The sequence below is a fragment of the Patagioenas fasciata genome, chromosome 8 (assembly GCF_037038585.1).
Source record: "Patagioenas fasciata isolate bPatFas1 chromosome 8, bPatFas1.hap1, whole genome shotgun sequence".
Classification (NCBI taxonomy): Eukaryota; Metazoa; Chordata; class Aves; order Columbiformes; family Columbidae; genus Patagioenas; species Patagioenas fasciata.
In genome coordinates this window covers 9,137,705-9,157,829 of record NC_092527.1, presented here as the reverse complement: position 1 = coordinate 9,157,829, position 20,125 = coordinate 9,137,705, and the positions used below count along the sequence as shown (strand labels likewise).

At 41.3% G+C, this 20,125-nt stretch overlaps 1 protein-coding gene across 2 annotated transcripts; it reads left to right on the top strand.

The window, feature by feature from the left end:
- The first annotated feature begins 9 nt into the window (after positions 1-9).
- SIRT1 (sirtuin 1) lies at positions 10-19,135 on the top strand. Of its 2 annotated transcripts, none has more exons than XM_071811664.1 (9): positions 10-32; positions 2,820-2,936; positions 4,319-4,560; positions 5,841-5,993; positions 8,447-8,594; positions 12,080-12,159; positions 14,116-14,302; positions 15,613-16,173; positions 17,064-19,135. In XM_071811664.1, the coding sequence occupies exons 3-9, from the start codon at positions 4,348-4,350 to the stop codon at positions 17,384-17,386; spliced, it is 1,665 nt and encodes a 554-aa protein (XP_071667765.1). In that variant the 5' UTR covers positions 10-32; positions 2,820-2,936; positions 4,319-4,347; the 3' UTR covers positions 17,387-19,135. The 2 variants fall into 2 exon arrangements, with proteins under 2 accessions (XP_071667765.1, XP_065699829.1); XM_065843757.2 differs by lacking the exon at positions 10-32 and adding an exon at positions 143-643.
- Positions 19,136-20,125: the final 990 nt, after the last annotated feature.

Sequence of the window (20,125 nt, the reverse complement as noted above, 5' to 3'; positions counted from 1 at the left end):
CGTCCGCCTCCCGCCCTCCCTCACGTGACCCGGTTTGTTGTTGTTGCGGCCTCCGCGGGGCGGGTGCCCGCGTGGGCGGTGGCGCGGTCACGTGCCGGGTTTAAATCGCTCCCCGGGGGTGGGGGCTGTGGCGCTGCTGCGCGCTGCGCCGGCCGGGAGGGGGGCGGCGGTTGCTGCTCCAAGATGGCGGACGAGGAGGCTCCGCTCCTCCGGCAGCGCGACGGCGGCCCCGGCGGTGCGGCCGAGAGCGCCGAGCCCGCTCCGAAGCGCCAGCGCCTGGACTCGGAAGACGGCGGCTGCGGGCGGGGCCCGGCGGCCGACCAGTGCCCGGACCGCGGCGCGGGGCCGCCGCCCGTCGCCGCTGTGGCGGCGGAACTGCCGGGTGAGGCGGCGGCCGTGACCGCCGATGGCGGCGGCCGGGCGGAGGAGGAGGACGAAGAGGCGGCGGCAGCGGCGGTCTGGAGCGGCGCGGACAATAGGGCCGGGCTGCGGGGCCTGCCCCGGGCGGAGCCGCCTCCGCGGCAGCGGGGCCGGGGGGAGGGGGCGGAGGCGGCGCCCGGCGAAGACGCAACGGAGGCGGCCATTGGCTGCAGGCGGGCGCAGTGTTCAAACGGGTCGGCCGGGGCGCCGGCCCCGCATCCCGGTGAGGACCCGCATCCCATCCCTCCCCCTCGGCGCGGGCCGCCCCTCGCAGCGGGAGAGGCCGCAGCCGCGGCGCTCGGGACGCCTATTCCCTCCGCTGCCTTCCCGCGGCCGCCCGGGCTCCCCCGCGGGCCGGGCCGCGGGCGGGGGCCGATACTCAGCTGCCGCAGCCCGAGCCGGGCGGTGCCGGTGCCGGGAGAGCGGGCGCTGCGAGCAGTGGGAGCTCCGCTCCGGGCGGCGCCGGTGCCGGCCCGACACGCTGCGCTGCTCCAGCCAGCCCGAGCGGGCTGCGCACGTCTTTCTAAACCTGATCGATCCTAGCTCTAATCAGCCCTCGTCAAAGCCTGCTGCTATTTGTGCTGAGCTTCATAGGAGCAGATCGGCTCAGCTCTCGTTTCTGAAAACATTTATTGTGCTGTGTCGCTGGAAACAGTTACTAAAAACGGAAAATCATAAGCCCTGTTTCCGTTCCACACTTTCTGCCATGAAAGTTATTTCTGTTTCTTGGAAACCTGCACAGAAAGCACAGGAGCAGCAGTCTTGACCCATTCTTTATGTTCAAGTTACAATCTTGGTTCAGATTTTGGTGACTGCAGCAAAAACTGACCTGTAATCTTTAGAAGTATCTTTGCAGATCATATTTGAAGCAGACTCAGTATGAAAGTACCTTGCATTGCATTACTGAAACATAAGTTCTTGAGGGGGTTTGGTTCTTTAAGGCCGTGCTTTGGAAGGTCTTCCTAAAAGTTAGAAGACACTGGATTCTGCCAGCAGAATCCTGGAGTGCAGTTAAAGATATTTTACCTTCAACTCTGTAATAAAACTCAACAGAAAATTTCTGCCTGTGCAAAATCTGTCCCAAAGGCACCAGAGCTGTATGATGTGCTTGGAACAGCCTTGGCATTCAAAAGCTCCATCAGCACAGCACAAGAGTAAAGCTAATGATCCCTTGTAAGTGCCTTTTTGCTCAAGTTGCTCAGCTCCTCAGGCATGTTTTGGCAAGCAAGCCCTGTATTCCCTTGAGGAACCCAATACACAGGGAGTGTTACAATTTAAACTTAGTTTAGCCTGTTTGTATCTATAAAAGTGTTTCTTAAATACAAGACAATGTTACCTGTATATGTTGAGTCTTTAACAACATACGCTTTGATTCTTTACATTGTAGACATGAGATTATTTTTTTTTTTGTAAAACTTGCACTTCACACTTGCTGATATGTACTAATCAACTTTTTTCTTCGTGATGCTTTTTGCGTATGTTCACTGACTTCATGCATAATGAGGTGGAAGTGAAATCATGTAAATACGTAGATTACTAATAAGAAATAGTAATGTCAAAAGAGCACCCGTGGTCTCAGATGAACAAGACAGCAAGCACAAAAAGCAAATTTCTGTCCTCTAGCTCTTTCCATTCTAATCAGAATAAAGTATTTGTGCAAACAAGGGAAAGAACAGGACAACGCAATCTCTGAATAAAAAAAAAAGATGGTGTTTTGTGGTGGTCTTTATTTAAGAGTAAAGCTAAGTAACCTAGCTAAAATAGTGATGGGGTGTATTCAAAGAGATATTGAAAACTGTTATAGGAATTCTTTGCTTTAGCGAGCATGACTGAAATTTGTTCTCCTTTGTACATAGTCTTAGGTTTTCAACAAATTACATCACAGTTGCTGTGGCTATTTTTAATTAAAAAACCCACACACAATAACAAAGGTTTAGTAGTCTGTTCTAATGAGCTGCTCAAGTGTTTTTTTTTTTTTCTTTTAAAATGTTGTGCTCTTAAAACCAAGTCAAAGATAAGTGACATGGTGGCATGTTTTCAGTTAATCCCATTTCTCAGTGAGCTGTGTAAGAGAAAGGATTTTTCAAGTGTATTTTTAAAACACTTGGATTATTTTTAATATACAAAAAACCCTTAATGTCCACCCCTATCTAGAAAGAAAATTTCACTAAGGTCAACGTCCAGCCCACTAAAGCCCAGTATTAAGATAGCAAATTACTGAAGGCTTGAAAGCACATCTAGAAACTCAAAAAAGGTAGAAATTTTCTCTTAAGTGATACAACTGCCTATTTGTTATTCATTGCAATTATCTTTAAAAATTGTATGTTTTATGATATATTTAAACATATATCTGTGCTGTTTGACTCCAGTCTAACCATCCTTGTTGTGATGTCTTGCAGATAACTTCCTTTTTAGTGATGAAATCATAGCCAATGGTTTTCACTCCTGTGATAGTGATGAAGATGACAGAGCCTCACATGCAAGTTCTAGTGACTGGACTCCAAGACCACGTATAGGTAGAAGCCTGTATAATGTTCTTAGATGCTCTTTGCCTTTGAACAGTTACTTTTTTCTTCCCAGTCTTCAAATGATTCATTCTGTTGCAAAAAAAAAATTGGCAATTACTGCTTTTAAGCAGCATAGAGTTGTTGACTGTGTTCCATATATTTTTTAAGGAGTTTAAGAATGAACCTCTTTAAACTTGCTGTATTTTGATTAAAATTGTCAATGTCTTTTTTGTGTAGCTATCCTGCCGTGATCTGTATTAAAAGCATACATGCAGTCCCACTAAATCGAACAGATTTGTGGCATATTTCTGGCCTATTTCCTTAGTGGTATTAATACTTTAAGGAACAAGAAGATGGATCTTGTATGGCTTTAGCCAGTCTCTAGGGCTCACCGTCCTGAGTGTGACACCAGTTTGCGAATTATTGGTCTGTGTGTATATGGCATATTAGCAGTAGATAAGTTAAGCACGGCCACGAGGAAAGTTCTTGCCTGACACACAGAACTGCTGCGGTCGCTGCCAGGGCACAGGGGTTTGGCACTTGAGGCCTTTTGTCTATAATTATCGCAGACATGATAATTATAGAATCACAGATAATACCGCAGTGTTCATTTTGCCACTACTGACAAGAACGGCAGCAAGAAAACGCATTATGACAACACAATGTTCCATATGTTGTCTTTGCTGATCCCTGTCAGATGACCCCTGTTGGTACCTTTTGGGTGAATATGTATCACAGTTGTTTTCTTTACATGAATTCTAACTAGCCTTACTGTAGCTCTTCGGGTTGTCTTAGTTCAGCTTCTTATTCTAAGATTTACCTGTTTTTCTTCTACCACTCTAATCCAGAGTGTTTCTGGAAAGTCTGATTTAGGAGATCATGTTTGAAATGGTCACTGTTAGACAACTAACAGAACAACATAATTCCATGGACTGGTGGGCCCTATTTGTCTCTTAAGAGTGATGTTTCATAATATGACTAGCAAGTATATGTATGTTTGTTGTCTCTTCATCTTATTACTGTAAATATGTTACAAAATGGTGGAGAAATACAAATGAAGCCAAAAATGGAGATACCTTGTGAAAATCTTGTTGCTAAACAAGTGCACCTCTGAGAGCCATCAAGTTTGCTATGACCTGGGATTCCTCTGTTGACTAACTTTCTATTAAATCGTTCATGGGTTAACATGAAGTAACGATAAATAAGTAAAAACCCTAGCTATAGTATCACTTCAGAATTTAGACCAAAACTTCAGGGGTTTTGATGAACAAAGCATTAAATTGGATTAATAAAATTGTAGGCGCAAGCATTAATAAATGGGACAATGATCGCAATAATCTGAAGTACTTGACCTAATTTTAAATATTTCTATTTTTTTATTTTTTTCTTAGGTCCCTACACTTTTGTCCAGCAGCATCTCATGTTAGGTACAGACCCACGGACAATTCTGAAAGACCTGCTGCCAGAAACCATCCCTCCACCGGAACTGGATGATATGACGCTGTGGCAAATTGTTATAAACATCCTTTCAGAACCACCAAAAAGGAAAAAACGGAAAGATGTTAATACTATTGATGATGCAGTGAAACTTTTACAAGAATGCAAAAAAATAATGGTCTTGACTGGAGCTGGGGTATGTATTGTGCAATGACAGTGAGGTTAAATACTTGTGTGGTGCTTTACAGCAGGTGGATGATGTGACCGTCACAGCATTTGTAATCAAATAATTGTGCTAGATGGGAAGAGGAGGCGCAGCTGTCTGCTAGAAAGATGCACACTGCCAGACTGGAGCTTCAGTTGGAAGTGACGAGATCTCTCTTTATAATAAAATATTAAGAAACATTTAAACAGTTGCTTCCATGCAAAATAGTTATGGAACAAGAGCACACCTACCTGTTCCAAAACATTTTCTATCCTAGTAATTTTTTCATTTGAAACAGCTAATGATTGGGGTTTTTTTAATCTCAGTGGATCTCCTAAAATACCTGATGGAGCCAGAGGGACTAGAAGACTAGGAATCAAAATGAAAAAAAAGAAAATGGTCAGCAGGGGAGGATTATAAGGAGAGTTTAATTAGATTTCAGTAGACTGAGTTTTTCTTTTAACATGTGCTACTTTATGATAGTAACAGGATTGATTAGTCATTGTTTTTCTAAAGAACATTTTTAAACTGTTGTACATTTGCAGCCTTATAGCTGTTTACTAGATCTTGATATGAAAGTCGATCATTTTTTGCTTCTGCTGTTGGTACACAGAGGGTGTGACACCATTCAGAAAAGATAAGTGATTCAAATCAGTTTGTCACAAAAGCACTACTGCTTCTCTCACCCAGTCTTGCTCTTCCTGTAATCGCTATCATATCCCTGTTCCTCCTCCTCTTCCCATTTATTGTCTGAGACAATAAATTTTAGTCTTTATTGGCTACTACGATGCTTTGATAAACAGTGCTTGTTTATCAAAGGGAGTTTATTCATCCAAAGTAAGAATCTATTCTGCTACTGTGTTAGGACATAAAAAAGAAATAAAAGTCAACCGCCTTGTCCAAACCTAAGTTGGAAAGTTGGGAGGCCAATGAACATTTACTAATCAAATTTAATGTAGCACTACCTTAAATTCTTGTTCACTTCTTAGAAAACTTCAGTAGTGAAAGTAAGTTCTGGTGTTTTATAACTGCCTGTATGGATTGTACTAAAGGTTTTTCTCCCCAGCTGTCAGACTGTTCCTTCTGCTTGTGATTTGGGATTTGTTATCTTGGTCCAAAAAAAAAAAAAGAAAAGGAAAAATAAATACAGAGAACCCAGACTGGTTTTGTTCTTAATTACTGGTGGTTTCCCAAATAGCTTGTATTATAGCAAGTCTTTAATAGCCCAATATGTAGTTTTCCTTATTTCTGATTGCAAAAATATATTTCAGGTGTCTGTGTCTTGCGGAATACCTGACTTTAGATCCAGAGACGGCATCTATGCACGCCTTGCTGTAGACTTCCCAGACCTGCCAGATCCTCAAGCAATGTTTGATATAGAATACTTCAGAAAGGACCCCAGGCCATTTTTTAAGTTTGCAAAGGTATGTTTTTTCCAACAGTTCTTATCTTGGTCAGTAAAGTAAGATAACAATGGTAAAATGCATAAATCAGATATAAAACTATGTTAACAAAATGCTATCTTTATCTTTTTTTATAAACAAGATAGAAAAATATGTTAATATATTGAATTTCCTTTAACGAGAGGTCTCATTCAGTGGCATGATAACTCTCTCCTTGGGCAGGTCTTTGCACTGTATCAATTCTATATCCGCAGTGTTACTTCCATCATTGCATGCAACCACAGATTAGCGGTATTAGAAATATTTTGCAACGTTCTCTCTCCCCTTTTAAAGCTTATTTTTAATGTTCCTGTTATAAGTATAACCATTCTAGACAGTATCTCCAGTTTCAGGGAGGATAAGTAGTTATTTGATCAAACCCCAATAATCTTAGCTGCTGTTACTTTACCTGAAAAATGAAAGAATATGAGAAACTTTTGGCCAGCACATGAGTAACGTGGAAAGCCACATTTGAACTGGATATCCTGTGATACGCTCTGCAGCGTCATACAACACGTTCACATTTTATCACTGGATTTACAGCAAAGAGGACTAGAGCAGTTTCATACACTAATAAGTTTGTTCTTGTTTCTGGTTTTGGTATAGCTGTGACAAGGATCTGTACATCTTAGAGAATTTATAGAATTAAAGCCCCTTTGCAGGGACTGCTTAACAGGGGGAACACAGCAGTTTGTGGAAAGTTGTTAGTGATATTAAACAGTTTAAAAAGCAGAGAGTACATCTCAGAGACAAGAAGGAGTTATAGAAGCTCTAGACATATGTAGAAACGAAAAAAGTAATTGCATTTAGTCTGGAATTTCCTCAGGATGGAAAAAAACATCAAAACCAAAATAAGAATTACTACAGGACCAGTAAGGACTTCTGAAAAATCAGTCACTGCTAGTGGTGCTCACTCGTTCTTACCTTTGCTCACGATCTATACAACTGCTCTATTATTTTACAAAGATTGGAAAAGAAAATTCGAAGTGTTCTTCAGCTGCCTGGCTTTCTCTGAAAACCTGTTCAGATATGACATATTTTGATGCTCATTAGTATACACAGTTCCTTGGTTTTTTAATAATAAAACAAGAAACCACACAGCAAACAAAAAACCCAACTTACTTGAAGCTTCTTCATACACAGGTTTTACCAGAATAGTCCAAATCCAATTTGGCTAATTTTTTACTAAAATAATTTCCTTTTCCTTTTCTGTCTGTCATCTCAGCTGCAATATTGATTTCTAATTCCGTGAAATCTCAAGTTCCTTTAATTCTAGGAGCAAAGACTGGGCAAAGAAATCTGCAGGGCTCCGTGGCAGGACACGTCTTGCTTCTTCAGACTAAAATATAAAAGCCGTAGGGAGCACATGAATATCTGATGATCATCACATCATAGCTTAGTCATGACCTAGGTAACAGCACTCTGTGCAGTCACAGATCATTGCGGTAGTTTAACTCCACAGACCCCCGTAGCTTCAGAATTATGAGTAACTTGAATATTCGGGGGGAAAAAATGCTTGCAAAAAGTCCTTTTTGTTTGTCAATAGTTAGACTGGATGGTAGCTGAAGGCAGAGCTGTCACAAAGGTTTGTTTAACCGTTCACTCTTGTGCTGCTAGAACTTTGGGTTCAGATTTTAAGCATCAGCTGGTAAAAGTGGGCAGCAGCCTCCTTCTTGCCAACTTTCTTCTGAGCAGTGAGTCTTGTGCTTTTTCTATACAAAGGCCTCGATTTCCCAGGTGAGATTCCAGCTCAGTTGCTCTTTAGTGGTGAGAGTGCCTGGAGAGCCCAGGGTCTGAAGTCAAGTTCCTCCCCTAAATAAATGCTCCCCAGAACCAAGAGCTGCTGCTGCTGCTGTCCTCCCCGTTGCACAGCAACCAGAGGTACCTGCCGGGTGGTCAGCTCTAGACAGGCTCCTCATGTGAAGCTTTCAGCTGGGTGCCCACGTTTAATTTTTCCTTTTGGCAGGCTCTTTGTTCACTGTGAGCAAACATCAAACCATCCTACAGAAGTGCCTACATTTTTTTTTTAGATATACCTATCTCCTCTCCCTTAATCTAATGGAATCCAAATTCCTCATGAGATTTTTGTCTGACTGCAGTTAAACCATGTATGTTTCTAATAACAAATGTTGAGGTTACTTGACACTTGAAAAAAAAGCTTTCCTATTTCATAATCCTCAAAACCAAAAAAAGACCTAAACCTGGATTTTATGCTCTGTGAAAAACAATCCACCAACTTCCACATGGAGCAATTCATGCTGACGTGATCAGAAGCTCAGCTGTGGAAGGGGGTGTTGGATCTGAGAGAAATGGCAACATGTGAAGGGAGGGACATTAACCACTGGCATAACCATTATTGATAATATTTAGCTCTGTGTGAGTTGCTACATTCAGAATAAAGACGTTTACACTTTCTCGTGTTCTGAATTCCCTAGGAAATTTATCCAGGACAGTTCCAGCCATCTCTCTGTCACAAGTTCATAGCTTTGATGGACAAAGAAGGAAAACTACTTCGCAACTATACTCAGAACATAGACACATTGGAACAGGTTGCAGGAATCCAAAGGATAATACAGTGTCATGGTTAGTGATTTTAGTTGCTCTTTTCTCATTTGATGTGCAGGAATGATTTTTACTGGTGCATGTGACACAGTAATTGCTATTGGAATTTATTTTTTTCTTGAATTAGCATCTCTTGGAAACTTATTCTGCTTTTAAAATGTTGATTATTTAGTATGTTAGCTAAAATTATTAGCAATACAATAGAATAACGTAAGAAAGAGGATGAGAAACATTCTGTTTGGACACATCCAGTGAGACCTGATTGCTCGTTTGTTGCCAGCACTCTCATGTATTGCATTATTTCATGAAATGCATCAAACTTCACTTAATTTGGTCTTTCCCTTGTAGCTTCAGCAGAGTTAAGAGTTCTTTTCAAATGCTTCTTGGCACCTTCTACCACAGTTCTTAATTTAACAGGAGAACAATGGAAACTTGTGACCCCAAGTCTGTGAGAAGACTGGGGACCAGACAAGTGTGAGCTTGGCCAAGATGCACATGTGCCTGTCCACTGCTTACAGATTGTGTACTTTGCAGCTTGAGAATTCAGCCTCTTTGTAAAATTATTGTTAGGTAGCTTAAATATTTAAATCAGAAGTGAACATTTCTTTCAGAAATTACACTTGATAAACAGCGGTCTGTGTGTATCAGTGAAGATCCACAGCCTGTTTGCACAAGCTTAGACCTTTTAACATTTATTTGGAGCTTCTTTATAATCATGTATGAGAACACACACTGTGGAAAATCAGTCTTTTCATAGTTCCCTCTCACTGTTTGTCAACAGCGTTTAGCTATTATCTTATTCTTTATTCAGAATATAGTCCATTGAAATCTTAAAATGTCCTGACACTTCAGTGACTGTACCTCATATAAAATACTGTGGATTAATCACCAGTTCATTTGAACTGAACATCATCTTGTTAAACCTTCACTATCATACACATTCTGTAATTAAGATACCAAATTAAGTGGAATCTCTTAATTAGTTTCCAAGGACTTGCAAATGTCAAGCTAAAAGGCCAAGGATCCATTTTTAAGGAAAGGATGCAGAAAATCAGTTCTTAAAGTGCACCTTTGGATCATTTAGTAGACTTCTGGCAAATAAATTATTTCAAAGCAGCGTTGGTATGTTTGTGAGACCTGTCTGTCTAATTCCACCCCTTCCAGGGACCAAACCCACTTGGTTCCTTGTGTACAAAGCTTAGCTCAGTGCCAGGTTTGTCAATTTTCTTTAATCAAACAGGGCAAACATGGTACTCTGTCATGATGACCAAAGAGCACACAATGGAATCCTGCCTGTCAAATAACCCAAATCTAGTGCTAGTTTCCATTTGTAGTGGGTGTGCCACACATTATCTTTTGGTTGTCGTTCTGTATGAAGGTATTTATCATTAATTTCTTACATGGCTATGTTTTAGCACATCACTGCCATGTTCAAGCTTCCCATTTTTTCATTTGCACACTACAGTAATTGGATTTCAGGCCATCTTCAGTGTATGGCCTATATATGTTTATTGCAAATTAAAAATATTCTTTAAAAACATCCTATGGACTTTGAGATTTTGAGGCCTTTGGAAATTAGCAAAGGTTGCTTTGAGCACATCAAGCTTTATCTGACGCAGTTATGCTGCTCTTTTAACAAATGCTAGTTGACTAATGGTGGTGGCAAAAGAGAAACTGAAACTCTGTTATGTGACAGTACATCCTGCTATATTTATTCTGTCTTTTTTGTCCAGCTGTGGCAATGGCAAGTTAATCATGGGTGTCCCAAATGACAAGGAACCTTGTAATGATTTGACAAGTTCATGTATGTACTTTTGAACCCATTTCACACTGCAGACCTACAGTAAAGTTGCTACTATGAAGCCCACTGTATCTAGCATGCATATTGCGAATGTTACGTGGCTTTTATGTTCAACCAGCATGCCTGGAATGGGATCATGTTCCTTGCCGTTGCTGTAGCTGAGCGATGGGAGGCAGACCCGTGCTGGCTACATGTGATTCGTGTGTGGGGCAGTGGAACTTCTTGATCAAATCCTTTTGATGGTGAAAAACCCTCACATAATAGAGTGGCAAGTAGGTGGCAACAGATGCCTCAGACAGAGTTAGTTCTGCTAACCCGACAGAGATGTCCCTAACATGCTGTATAAAGGCCTTAAATTATTACAACAAACAAATTATAATGAGTAAACAATCACTGTCATACTTCTTGTAGTCTTTGGAATCCCTCAGGTTCTGCAGGTTGCAGTGCTGAGCAAGCGATGCAGAAGCAGTGATTAGCAGACCTGAGCTGCCAAGTGTTCAGAAATGATCTGCTCCAAGTTCTTCTGTGCTTTTATTTTCTTACCCAGATACAGTACCCAGTGTAGGTTATGAGCAGAAAATATCTTTGGTTTGGGTGGCTTAAAATAATACTCCAGGTAAAGTTTTGGTACCAGAGGTTTTCAGCTGTTCCCAGCTTCTGCAAAGCTTGCAACATCTTAATGGAACCTTTCGAAGTCTCCCTTTGAAGAGGGACTTTTGTACTCCCCTGGACATGACTCAGTCACAGGGCTTTCTTCCTGCTTTCGTATCACCATGAGAAATTAGAGAGCTCCAGACTTCCACTGTACAAGTGGCATATTCCAGTGCAGGGTCAAAAAGATCCCCCAATTTTTAATTTTTGTTTTTTAAGCCTTGTTTCATAGTTAGGAGAAAATCTGTCCATTTTTCGCATTATTCAGCATTCTGTCAACTTCCAGCATTATTCCTTCCACAGATAAAAGGCCTTGTAGGCCTGTCTCACTGGACATGTGCACACCAGCAGGCCGCTCTAATTTACCACAATGACTTTGCACTGTGTATTTCCATGTGTGTGTTAGCACCTGATAAGCTTTCCCGTCAGACCAACAGAGACACAAATGCTCTACCAAATCACCGGGCAGCTCCTTCCGCTGCCTCAAAACAGCCCAGTCAGAGTTGCCAACTGGCTGGATGGAGCAACCAACTTCACAGAGTCTTGCCAAACAGACGCTGGCTAAGCTGGGTGCCCGGTTCAGAGCAGTGTTTCCATTTGAACAATGCTGCTGTAACTGAAAGGAACAGTACTGTGGTTTAGTTGCCTATAGCAAATTTTTTACTAGTGCATTTTCTTAGTTATTTTGCCCTACAGTTTCTTTGTGTCCTGCTGCTGCTGTGTGCAGAGCTGTTGGTGCTAATTACCTGTGTAAAGAGGGAAAGGGAGGGTTCTAGTCTCTCCTCGTGTCTGCTTGCACAGGTTGGGGGCATGAGAGGACGCAAAACAATTGTTGTTGACATGCATGTAGTATATCCTACTCTCTGCTATTTTCCCTCTAGAAGAACTATTTTTAGTACTGTAAGTACCTTCTCTTAATTTTACATCACTTTTTAATGACCAATTTTTACAGCACTGCAACATGACAACCTTTGTGTCAAAACAGCTTGGGCAAAAAGACCAAATCTGAATGACTCAAAATCCTTATTTCTGCCATATGGGTTTTTCCCCTCAGGTTCCTTTGCAACAGCTTCCTGCCTGATCTGTAAATACAAAGTTGATTGTGAAGTTGTTCGAGGAGACATTTTTAATCAGGTAAAAACTTTAATTCACTGCAGCTTTCTAATAAGTAACTCAGAAAAAAAAAACCCACTCCCACAAAATGCCATCCTTGAATTGCTTAAAAGATCAGCTTTTAAAAGGCTACATGTCTTTGCATGTATTTCATAAAAGTGCCTATTTGTATTTTAGCATTTCCTCTAGTATTTAAAAGTTTACACAAATACTATACTGGAAAAAACAAGGTAATGAGAAAAAGCAGAACAAAGCTGTAAGAGTCCATTTTTAGTGGAACCTCGGAGAAAAGGAGAGGTTAAAGGATAAGTAGAAAGTTGGATCTATACCTGGTTTATGTTAATTTGAACTCGCAGTCACACTGAGAACGTGTTATTAGCTGTTTATACCATTGGTTGCTCTTTGAGCATTTACCTACATTAAAGCTGTGTTTAAAGGGTGATGATGCATGGAGAAGTTGCTAACTGATTCTCTGATCAAAAAGAGCTTGTTCATAGAGATGGAAGGCTCAGGAGCCTTTTTCTGCAGGTGCATGTGTTTTCATAAATGTTTGGAGGCCACAGTTGCAACTTTAGATGAGAAACACAGAAGTAAATATTTTCAGGTATTACATTTGAAGTGGAGCTCAGTGAAAGCCTTTCAGAAGAGATGTTTGAGTTAAACTTTAAGAAAGGTGAATCTCGTAATCCTGAAGCTTTGTAACACTGAAATATTGAATATGAAATCTGGTTTACTTTCCTATTGAGAATATTATCTTTGAGAACTTTTTATCTTACAGATGTTTGCTGCTCCTTTGCTGTCCAAGCCATCTGGTTGGAGTTTAGGTTGTCTTCCTTGTGAACAACCATTCCTAGGCATTCTGTAATTTTCTGGTTTGATCGTTAGTGGTCAGGACTCGTTTTCCTGTCAACACTTGAATCATTGTACCTTTCTGTGCCCAACCACACTTCTCCCCTGATGGCCTGTCCATTGCTGGTGCTCAGTAATGGAGGCGTGGGGAGAAGCAGCCTATAGCAATACTGACTAACGAGAAATAAGGGGTTCTTTTTCCTGAGATGGGACTGAAGGAGTTTTTCACACTTGGTCTCTCAGTGCTAATATAACAGTACTGTTGCCAGGTATCTTTCCAGGGCAGGCCCCAGCTGTAATACTGACTTATTTTCATAATGCAAAATAAATATAGTTATTGCCAAATACAATTTCACACAACAAGAAATAGCACTATTGAAAGAAAACATGTCCTTCCTCCTTTATGCCTGAAAAAAAAATCTGTTTGCCATCATCATTTTTATTCTGTAGCCTGCCTTGCCCAAACCAGCACTCCGCAGTTTGTTGCCTGTATAGAGTTGGGTCTCTTAGAGACAAAAAGAAACCTTTTCTGTATTTCTGAAACAAAATACTGTCTGTTTCAACAGCTTTGCTCTCTACCAAGTTCCCTTTCACAGAGATGGTTTTGGTACCTGAGTCCCAGTAGACAGTCCAGTTTCTAGTCCCTGCTGTGCTCTGCTATTTGAAAGGCCAGTTATACATTCTACCCATCTGCTCCTTTTTGGGGACTTCTTTAGGTGGTTTCCCTATCGTATGGGGTTTGTTACGCTGGTTACATGGTGAAAGTTTCCTCCGTACTTCTGGTTTGTGTGCCATATTGCTGCTTACGCATTCCTCCCACAAGGTTTTCTTAAAAGACAGATTAGATTCTTTGTTCAAAGACTCATTTTGGGAACGGGCCCTGTGACACTAGAGGAAGGCCTCGTCCTTGTGCTGTTTTCTCATATGGAAGGTATTGTCCTTTGTCCTACTGCAGGCATCCATAAACTAGTTCTTTGATTTAAACTTCCTAAGTTCTGTATTCTTTTTTCTGCTATATTCTGTGTACAAGAGGGAGTTGTTATGCATTTAAGTGTCAGTTTTGCTAAAATCTGAGGTTTTTCAAGGGTGCAGCCTTGAATTGTAGTAGCAGCAGCTGTTGTACTGCAGGTTGTCCCTAGATGTCCCAGATGTCCACCTGATGAGCCCCTCGCTATCATGAAGCCGGACATCGTGTTCTTTGGAGAGAACTTGCCTGAGCAGTTCCATCGCGCCATGAAGTACGACAAAAATGAAGTTGATCTCCTTATTGTCATTGGGTCTTCACTGAAAGTAAGACCAGTAGCATTGATTCCAAGTAAGTTACTGTCTCTGGTAATACTGTCTTCCAAAAATTTGGATCAAAAGTGAAATTCTCAGTTAAGAGCTCCAAGAAATGCTTTTGGCTTAATTCAGTGAAAAAAATAGATTAAACATCTGTGTTTCAAAGATGAAAACTGATTGCCTATGGAAAGCTGAAATGCCATATAGAGAAAGTAACAAATTCCAAGTGCTTTCTGTACACTCCAGGCAGAGCTCAAGGTAGTGATAAGCTGAAAAACCACTCTCCTAAAACTTGAATGACTTTGTTCTGAGATTCAATTAATTTCTCTCCCTGCATGGAATATGCTTTCAGAGTTACTGGAAAGATTCAGAAAGGAATAATCTTTAAAAGTATAAATGTAGGGTCAGAAAATCAGATCAAGTACATCAGGTGTCTCGAATTGGAGTTTATTTTCAAGTCAGTACCTAATACTAAATGCTACAGTGTGTGACCATTTGGACCTTTACCTTTCAAAAATGATGCGGAAAAATATCTCTGCTACTATAAATTATAGGTAAATGCCTTTCAGGAAGGCTGAGAAAATACCATGACTGGTGGTTTCTTTGCCTACTGAGGGCAAGACTTACTGGTACTAAAGAAATTCTCCTCCCGTGTAGAGCTTGAGCAGATGCATTTAGTAGCTGCTGTGACCTGGGAACGGCACTACAGCCACGGCCTCGGTCATCACAACAGAACCTCATGTCTGGGCTGATGGGAACTGGGGATCCACTGCACAAACCATTGCTCTGCCTGTGTCCTGGAGCTGCATTTGCTGAGTTGGTTATCTGAGGAATCAATGCTACATTAACAAATTGCGGGTTCTGGAAGCCTAAATATCAGCAAAGGATTGAGCAGCCCTGTACAGCACAGGCTGTACCTGGAAATGTTGGGATGTAATTAAGGGATGTCATTTGCCAGCAGATCTTCTTCACATGCGTTTAAGGACATAACATGAATGCACGAAGTCAACACAATTCCTTCCAAAAATTATAGTACCAGTTTTAATAATCTAACACTTGAGCAAACATTGCTGTAGTTAATATTTCTGTGGCTGTGTTTCTCAGTGGTGGCATAGAGGAACACTTTACTGTAAAAAATGGGTGAAAAATCTAGATAGGCTATGGCCTGCATAGTACGTCAAAGTGCTGTTGTTACACTTGAGATTTGCTTGTCTTGTTCCTGACCTGTTTTGATCTTGTGCCAAGTGAAAACAGGAAAAGTCTGAGGAATCAAACTTTCTAAGTAGGATTCTGCTGAAAGTGGAAGTGAAGTGACTACCTGTAAGTTCTCTTTTCTATACATAGGTTCCATCCCCCATGAAGTGCCTCAGATCTTAATTAATAGGGAACCTTTGCCTCATCTACACTTTGACGTGGAGCTTCTTGGAGACTGTGATGTTATTATTAACGAATTATGTCAACGGCTAGGTAGCGAATATACAAAACTTTGCTACAACTCAGTAAAACTTTCCGAAATAACAGAAAAGCCTCCCCGAACGCACAAGGAGCTGGAAATGCACTCGGCCGAGCTCCCGCCCACCCCTCTCAATATTTCAGAAGACTCTAGTTCACCAGAAGGAACGACCCCACCAGACACTTTGGTGGTGTCTGCAGAACCACCAGCGGAATGTAAGGCAGAAAACTGCGATCCTGCCTCGGAAACTAAAGGGACCTGCACAGAGGAAAAGCTTCAGGACACACAGACATCGCCAGAAAACCCTGACAATCCCACTAGTGAATTAATGAACTCTGAAACGATGAAGGAAAATGGATCTAACAGTGGAGAAAATAAAGAAAAAAATGAACTATTGAAGAAGTGCTGGGTAAACAGACCTGCAAAAGAACAGATTAGCAAAAGGCTGGATGGTAAGTGCTAACTCATTTCAGTATTTTACATCTTTTGGCCCAGATGTTTACTCTAGACTTAGTTTAAAGCAATAAATAAGTTACCCTTGAGGGAATCAGTGGGTTTTGGTGATTATTTTTGTTCAGACAAATGTCTACAGAACTCATCATTGTATCATTTATTTCTTTTGTGCAACAGGAAATTTTTTTGTAATTCATAATAGGTTTTATAACCAGTGACTACATACCCCATTAAAAGATCAACGTTTAGGAGGTTGAAGGCAAGTATCAAAAATAAATCGGTTTCTACCATTTTCAAATGCATTTTCAGAACCCTGAGTGTGATGCTCAGGTGTTGAGAGGCTGGTTGCACACAGTCAGCATTGGGTACGGGCGCCCTGGAGAACCGGCCTTGGAAAGCAAATCTCGCAGCTGGGGCCAGGCACGTTTTGCAGGAAACTTTAAGACTTTCTGGGGAGCCTCCCGTGCATTGTCTCTCAATGGAATGAGTTACCACACTACAAAATCAGTGTGGATGAAGAACCAGGTGTTAAATTGCAACTTTCTATAAAGCCACGTCAGTTTTTAAGCTGCGTCAAGGACTCTGTGCAGCGGGTGCCAGTTCTGTTACAAATCCTGGCAATCCAGCTGTGAACAGCTGTGCCAATGACAGTGGCTGTTGAACGTTACAGTTCAAGGGAGGGGAAAGAAGGAATGCGGAGCTTTCCAGGGAAGCATTTGTTATGTGCTGCTCCTGATGGTACACTGAAATAAACGGGTTTCCACTGTAACCTGATTTGTTGGTGAAGTTTCAATATTAAAAATACAGGTACCTTCTCACCAGAAGTCTTCAAGGTCTTTTCCGAATAATTTCTTTCACCCTTTAATTGACTTTCACACTTCTGTTTCAGGTACTCAGTATCTATTTTTACCACCAAACCGCTATATTTTCCATGGTGCTGAGGTCTACTCAGACTCTGAAGACGACATCATATCTTCTAGCTCTTGCGGAAGCAGCAGCGAAAGTGGTTCGTGTCGTAGTCAGAGCTTAGATGTGGAGGATGAGAGTGAGATCGAGGAGTTTTACAATGGCATAGAGGAGGAGGATGCTCCCGAAAGGGAAGAGGAACCTGGATTTGGGGAAGATGGTGTTGAACAAGAGGAATTGGCAGCTGATGAATCAGCTGATACAAACGAAGCTGCAGGGACTGATCATCCAAGCGACACGTTGTAACGTGATCACTGACTGGTTACAGGAACTTCCCACCAGCATTAGGAGCTTTGGCATGTCAGAATGAATGTTTACGTCTGAATTTAGAGCAACAAAACCATAAGGATGTAGTGTTTATAAACAACTAAAACAGATTTTCATGCTTAGTTTTTTACCTTTTTCAATAAAATTCTATTACTGTGCACTCAACACTAACTCATCTTTTTTTTTAAGGTACTAGGAATATCTAAACAATTGTCACTATGTTCACTTTTAAGTTCATCTGTCTGGGCAGACATCCATGTATATAATACATATTTTTGCTTAATGAATCTCAGCTTATATTATTTTTAAACAGTTTTGAAAAAGCCATTGGAATGTTAAACTAATATAAAGGGAACAGCTAATTTAGACCAAAGAATGGTATTTTTCACACCTCTCGCTTTGTAACAGTTTTGTTTATTTAAAACCTCTTAACACTTCTGCTAAACCTTTCATTCTCGCCGAGTCTGTCACTAAACACTGGCATTTTCTGAAACCTACTGTGGCAGCTAATTTTTTGCTTTAACAGTTACTTTGTATGTTTGAGACATACCTAAATGTGAGTAGATAGTTAAATGGAAACAAGACAATGAGCACGTGTGAAATCCTCTGGTTTTTAGACTGATGAGTGCTGTGAAAACGCATGGGTTACTGGGTTTAACGCTTCCTGTGGACGCGAAGAGACATTGATGTTGGCTCCGTAGCAATTATAATAGTGGCATTTTAAGCAAAATGGATCCCCTGCGGTCAAAGTTTGTCACGTTGTACATGAAAGTCAAATATAGTGCAGCTTGTATTAAAAATAGCATTTGATAAATTGCCAAGGCTCTAATGTGGAAGCTAGGCTCAGTTCAGAACAGTATTTCTACCAGCATGTGACGACGTGCACAAAAATAAGCTCTTCCTTTATCATTCTGGATACAGGAGAGCTGCACTGAGAGCCACTTGGCTCCGCTCCGCTGCGGAGGGGCACAGACCCACCGAACCAGCGCCCCGGCACACGCAGGCTGAGCTCAGCTCTCGGCCTGGGCAAATGATTTTCCACCTGCCAGCTCCACCTTGCAGATAGACGAAAAGCAAAGCAGCCCCTCCAATGCTGACATAGTGCAGTCCAGTGCTAGGCTGCCTTAAAACTACATGTTGCAGATTTTCAAGCGCGGACCATTTCCAGGCCTTTAGAACCATTTTGTAAAATTGCTCAGTGCAGTAGTCAGTGAAACAGCATTTTTCTATAAACCACTTCAACATTGGCCTGAATGAACCCTATGATGTAGATTATTCATATACCTTGCTTTAATATTTGTTAAACTTTGGAACATGTATAGTAGCTGTTCTTACACGATACATCAAGTTAATAAATATTTAAGAACAGCCTCCTGTATTCATCAGAATATGTTGGCACATTGTCTCATTGTCCAAATTTAATACAGCTCTTATTTGGCTACACTAAAGAACGCAATATGTTTAGTTTTCACTTGCATGTCACAATGTATTAGTTTGTGCTATAGGAGATATTTTAAATTGAAATACTTTGTTTTAAATTATTTTTACAGTGAGGATTGTTTTCTGCTCTTTTATATTGTATATAGTGTCTTTTATGTAATCTACTGGCATATGTTTTGTAGAAGACTGTTTAAAATGACTGGCTATCTTCCTGCAACTTTTGAAATACAAAACCAGTGTTTTATACTCGTACACTCTGTTCTAAAGTCTATTAAAATTGTCATTTGATTTCTTCTGGTTCTTATTGATTTCTAGTTAGATCTTAAAAGCTTTAAAAAAGATACTCTCTAAAGTCAAGGTATATCCCAGCTCCTGTAAGGCATTACAGAGTAAACTGCTTTTTTCCATCTGCCCCCTTGGGAAAAGAAAGAAAAAGCCAGCCTGACTGAAGCTGGTCTGCAGTGCCTTTGGTGCCGTGACCTGCTGGCCCCCATGCAGCGGTGGCCTCCAGAAAACTCCTTTTCTCCTCTGAAAGCACACGGCCCCCCACGCAGATCAGCTCCCAGAGCCCTCGGGGCCAGGTCCAGCTGAGCTGGGTTTCCAGCAGTGAATCCACTGCTCTGCTCAACCACCAGCCCTCACACACAAATCACACTCGCATTAGGCAACAAAAAATGTTTAGAAAACTTGCACACTTGAGACATGAAATAAAGTATTAAAACTGGCAGTTAACCAACTACCCACCACCCCTGCCTTCCCAGTACTTCCTGATGGCCACTAAATGTTCCAAGAAAGTAAGAAATACGTCTTGCTGATGCTGGAGAAACTTTTGCCACAGCAATTTTAGTCAACAACTGCACTTCAAGGATAAAGGACATCTAAGTTCTCCAGCACATCCTGAACCGGTCACCAACAGATCAGCAAGTGTTCAGTCACTATGGTTTGGATTCTGTCTCAGAGCCCCTCACCTACAGAATAAGGCTATCACTCATCTTTTGGCTCAATATTGATGAAAAATACAATTCAGTGAATATTAGAGAAAGTCCCACAGGGAAATTAAATACATACTATAGTGCTGGGTGGAGATGTTATGCACTAAATTAGACTTGGACCTGCGCAACTGAACACAGAAACCCTCTCCTGTTCACTGAACACCATCAACTGTGTGCACTGAATGAAACAAAAATCCCATCAAAAAGAAACAGCACTTAACCACATAATAATACACAAGGGAAAAAGGAAGAAGTCAGCTTTACTTTCGCCACTTCTTGAGTTTTG

What these genes read in the sequence shown, in the direction of transcription:
- SIRT1 (XM_065843757.2), top strand. Translation starts at nt 184, where the DNA reads ATGGCGGACGAGGAGGCTCCGCTCCTCCGGCAGCGCGACGGCGGCCCC. An exon ending in AAGGATAATACAGTGTCATG is followed by an intron (nt 8,595 to 12,079) that starts GTTAGTGATTTT and finishes TTTTCCCCTCAG; the next exon opens with GTTCCTTTGCAACAGCTTCC. An exon ending in GATTAGCAAAAGGCTGGATG is followed by an intron (nt 16,174 to 17,063) that starts GTAAGTGCTAAC and finishes CTTCTGTTTCAG; the next exon opens with GTACTCAGTATCTATTTTTA.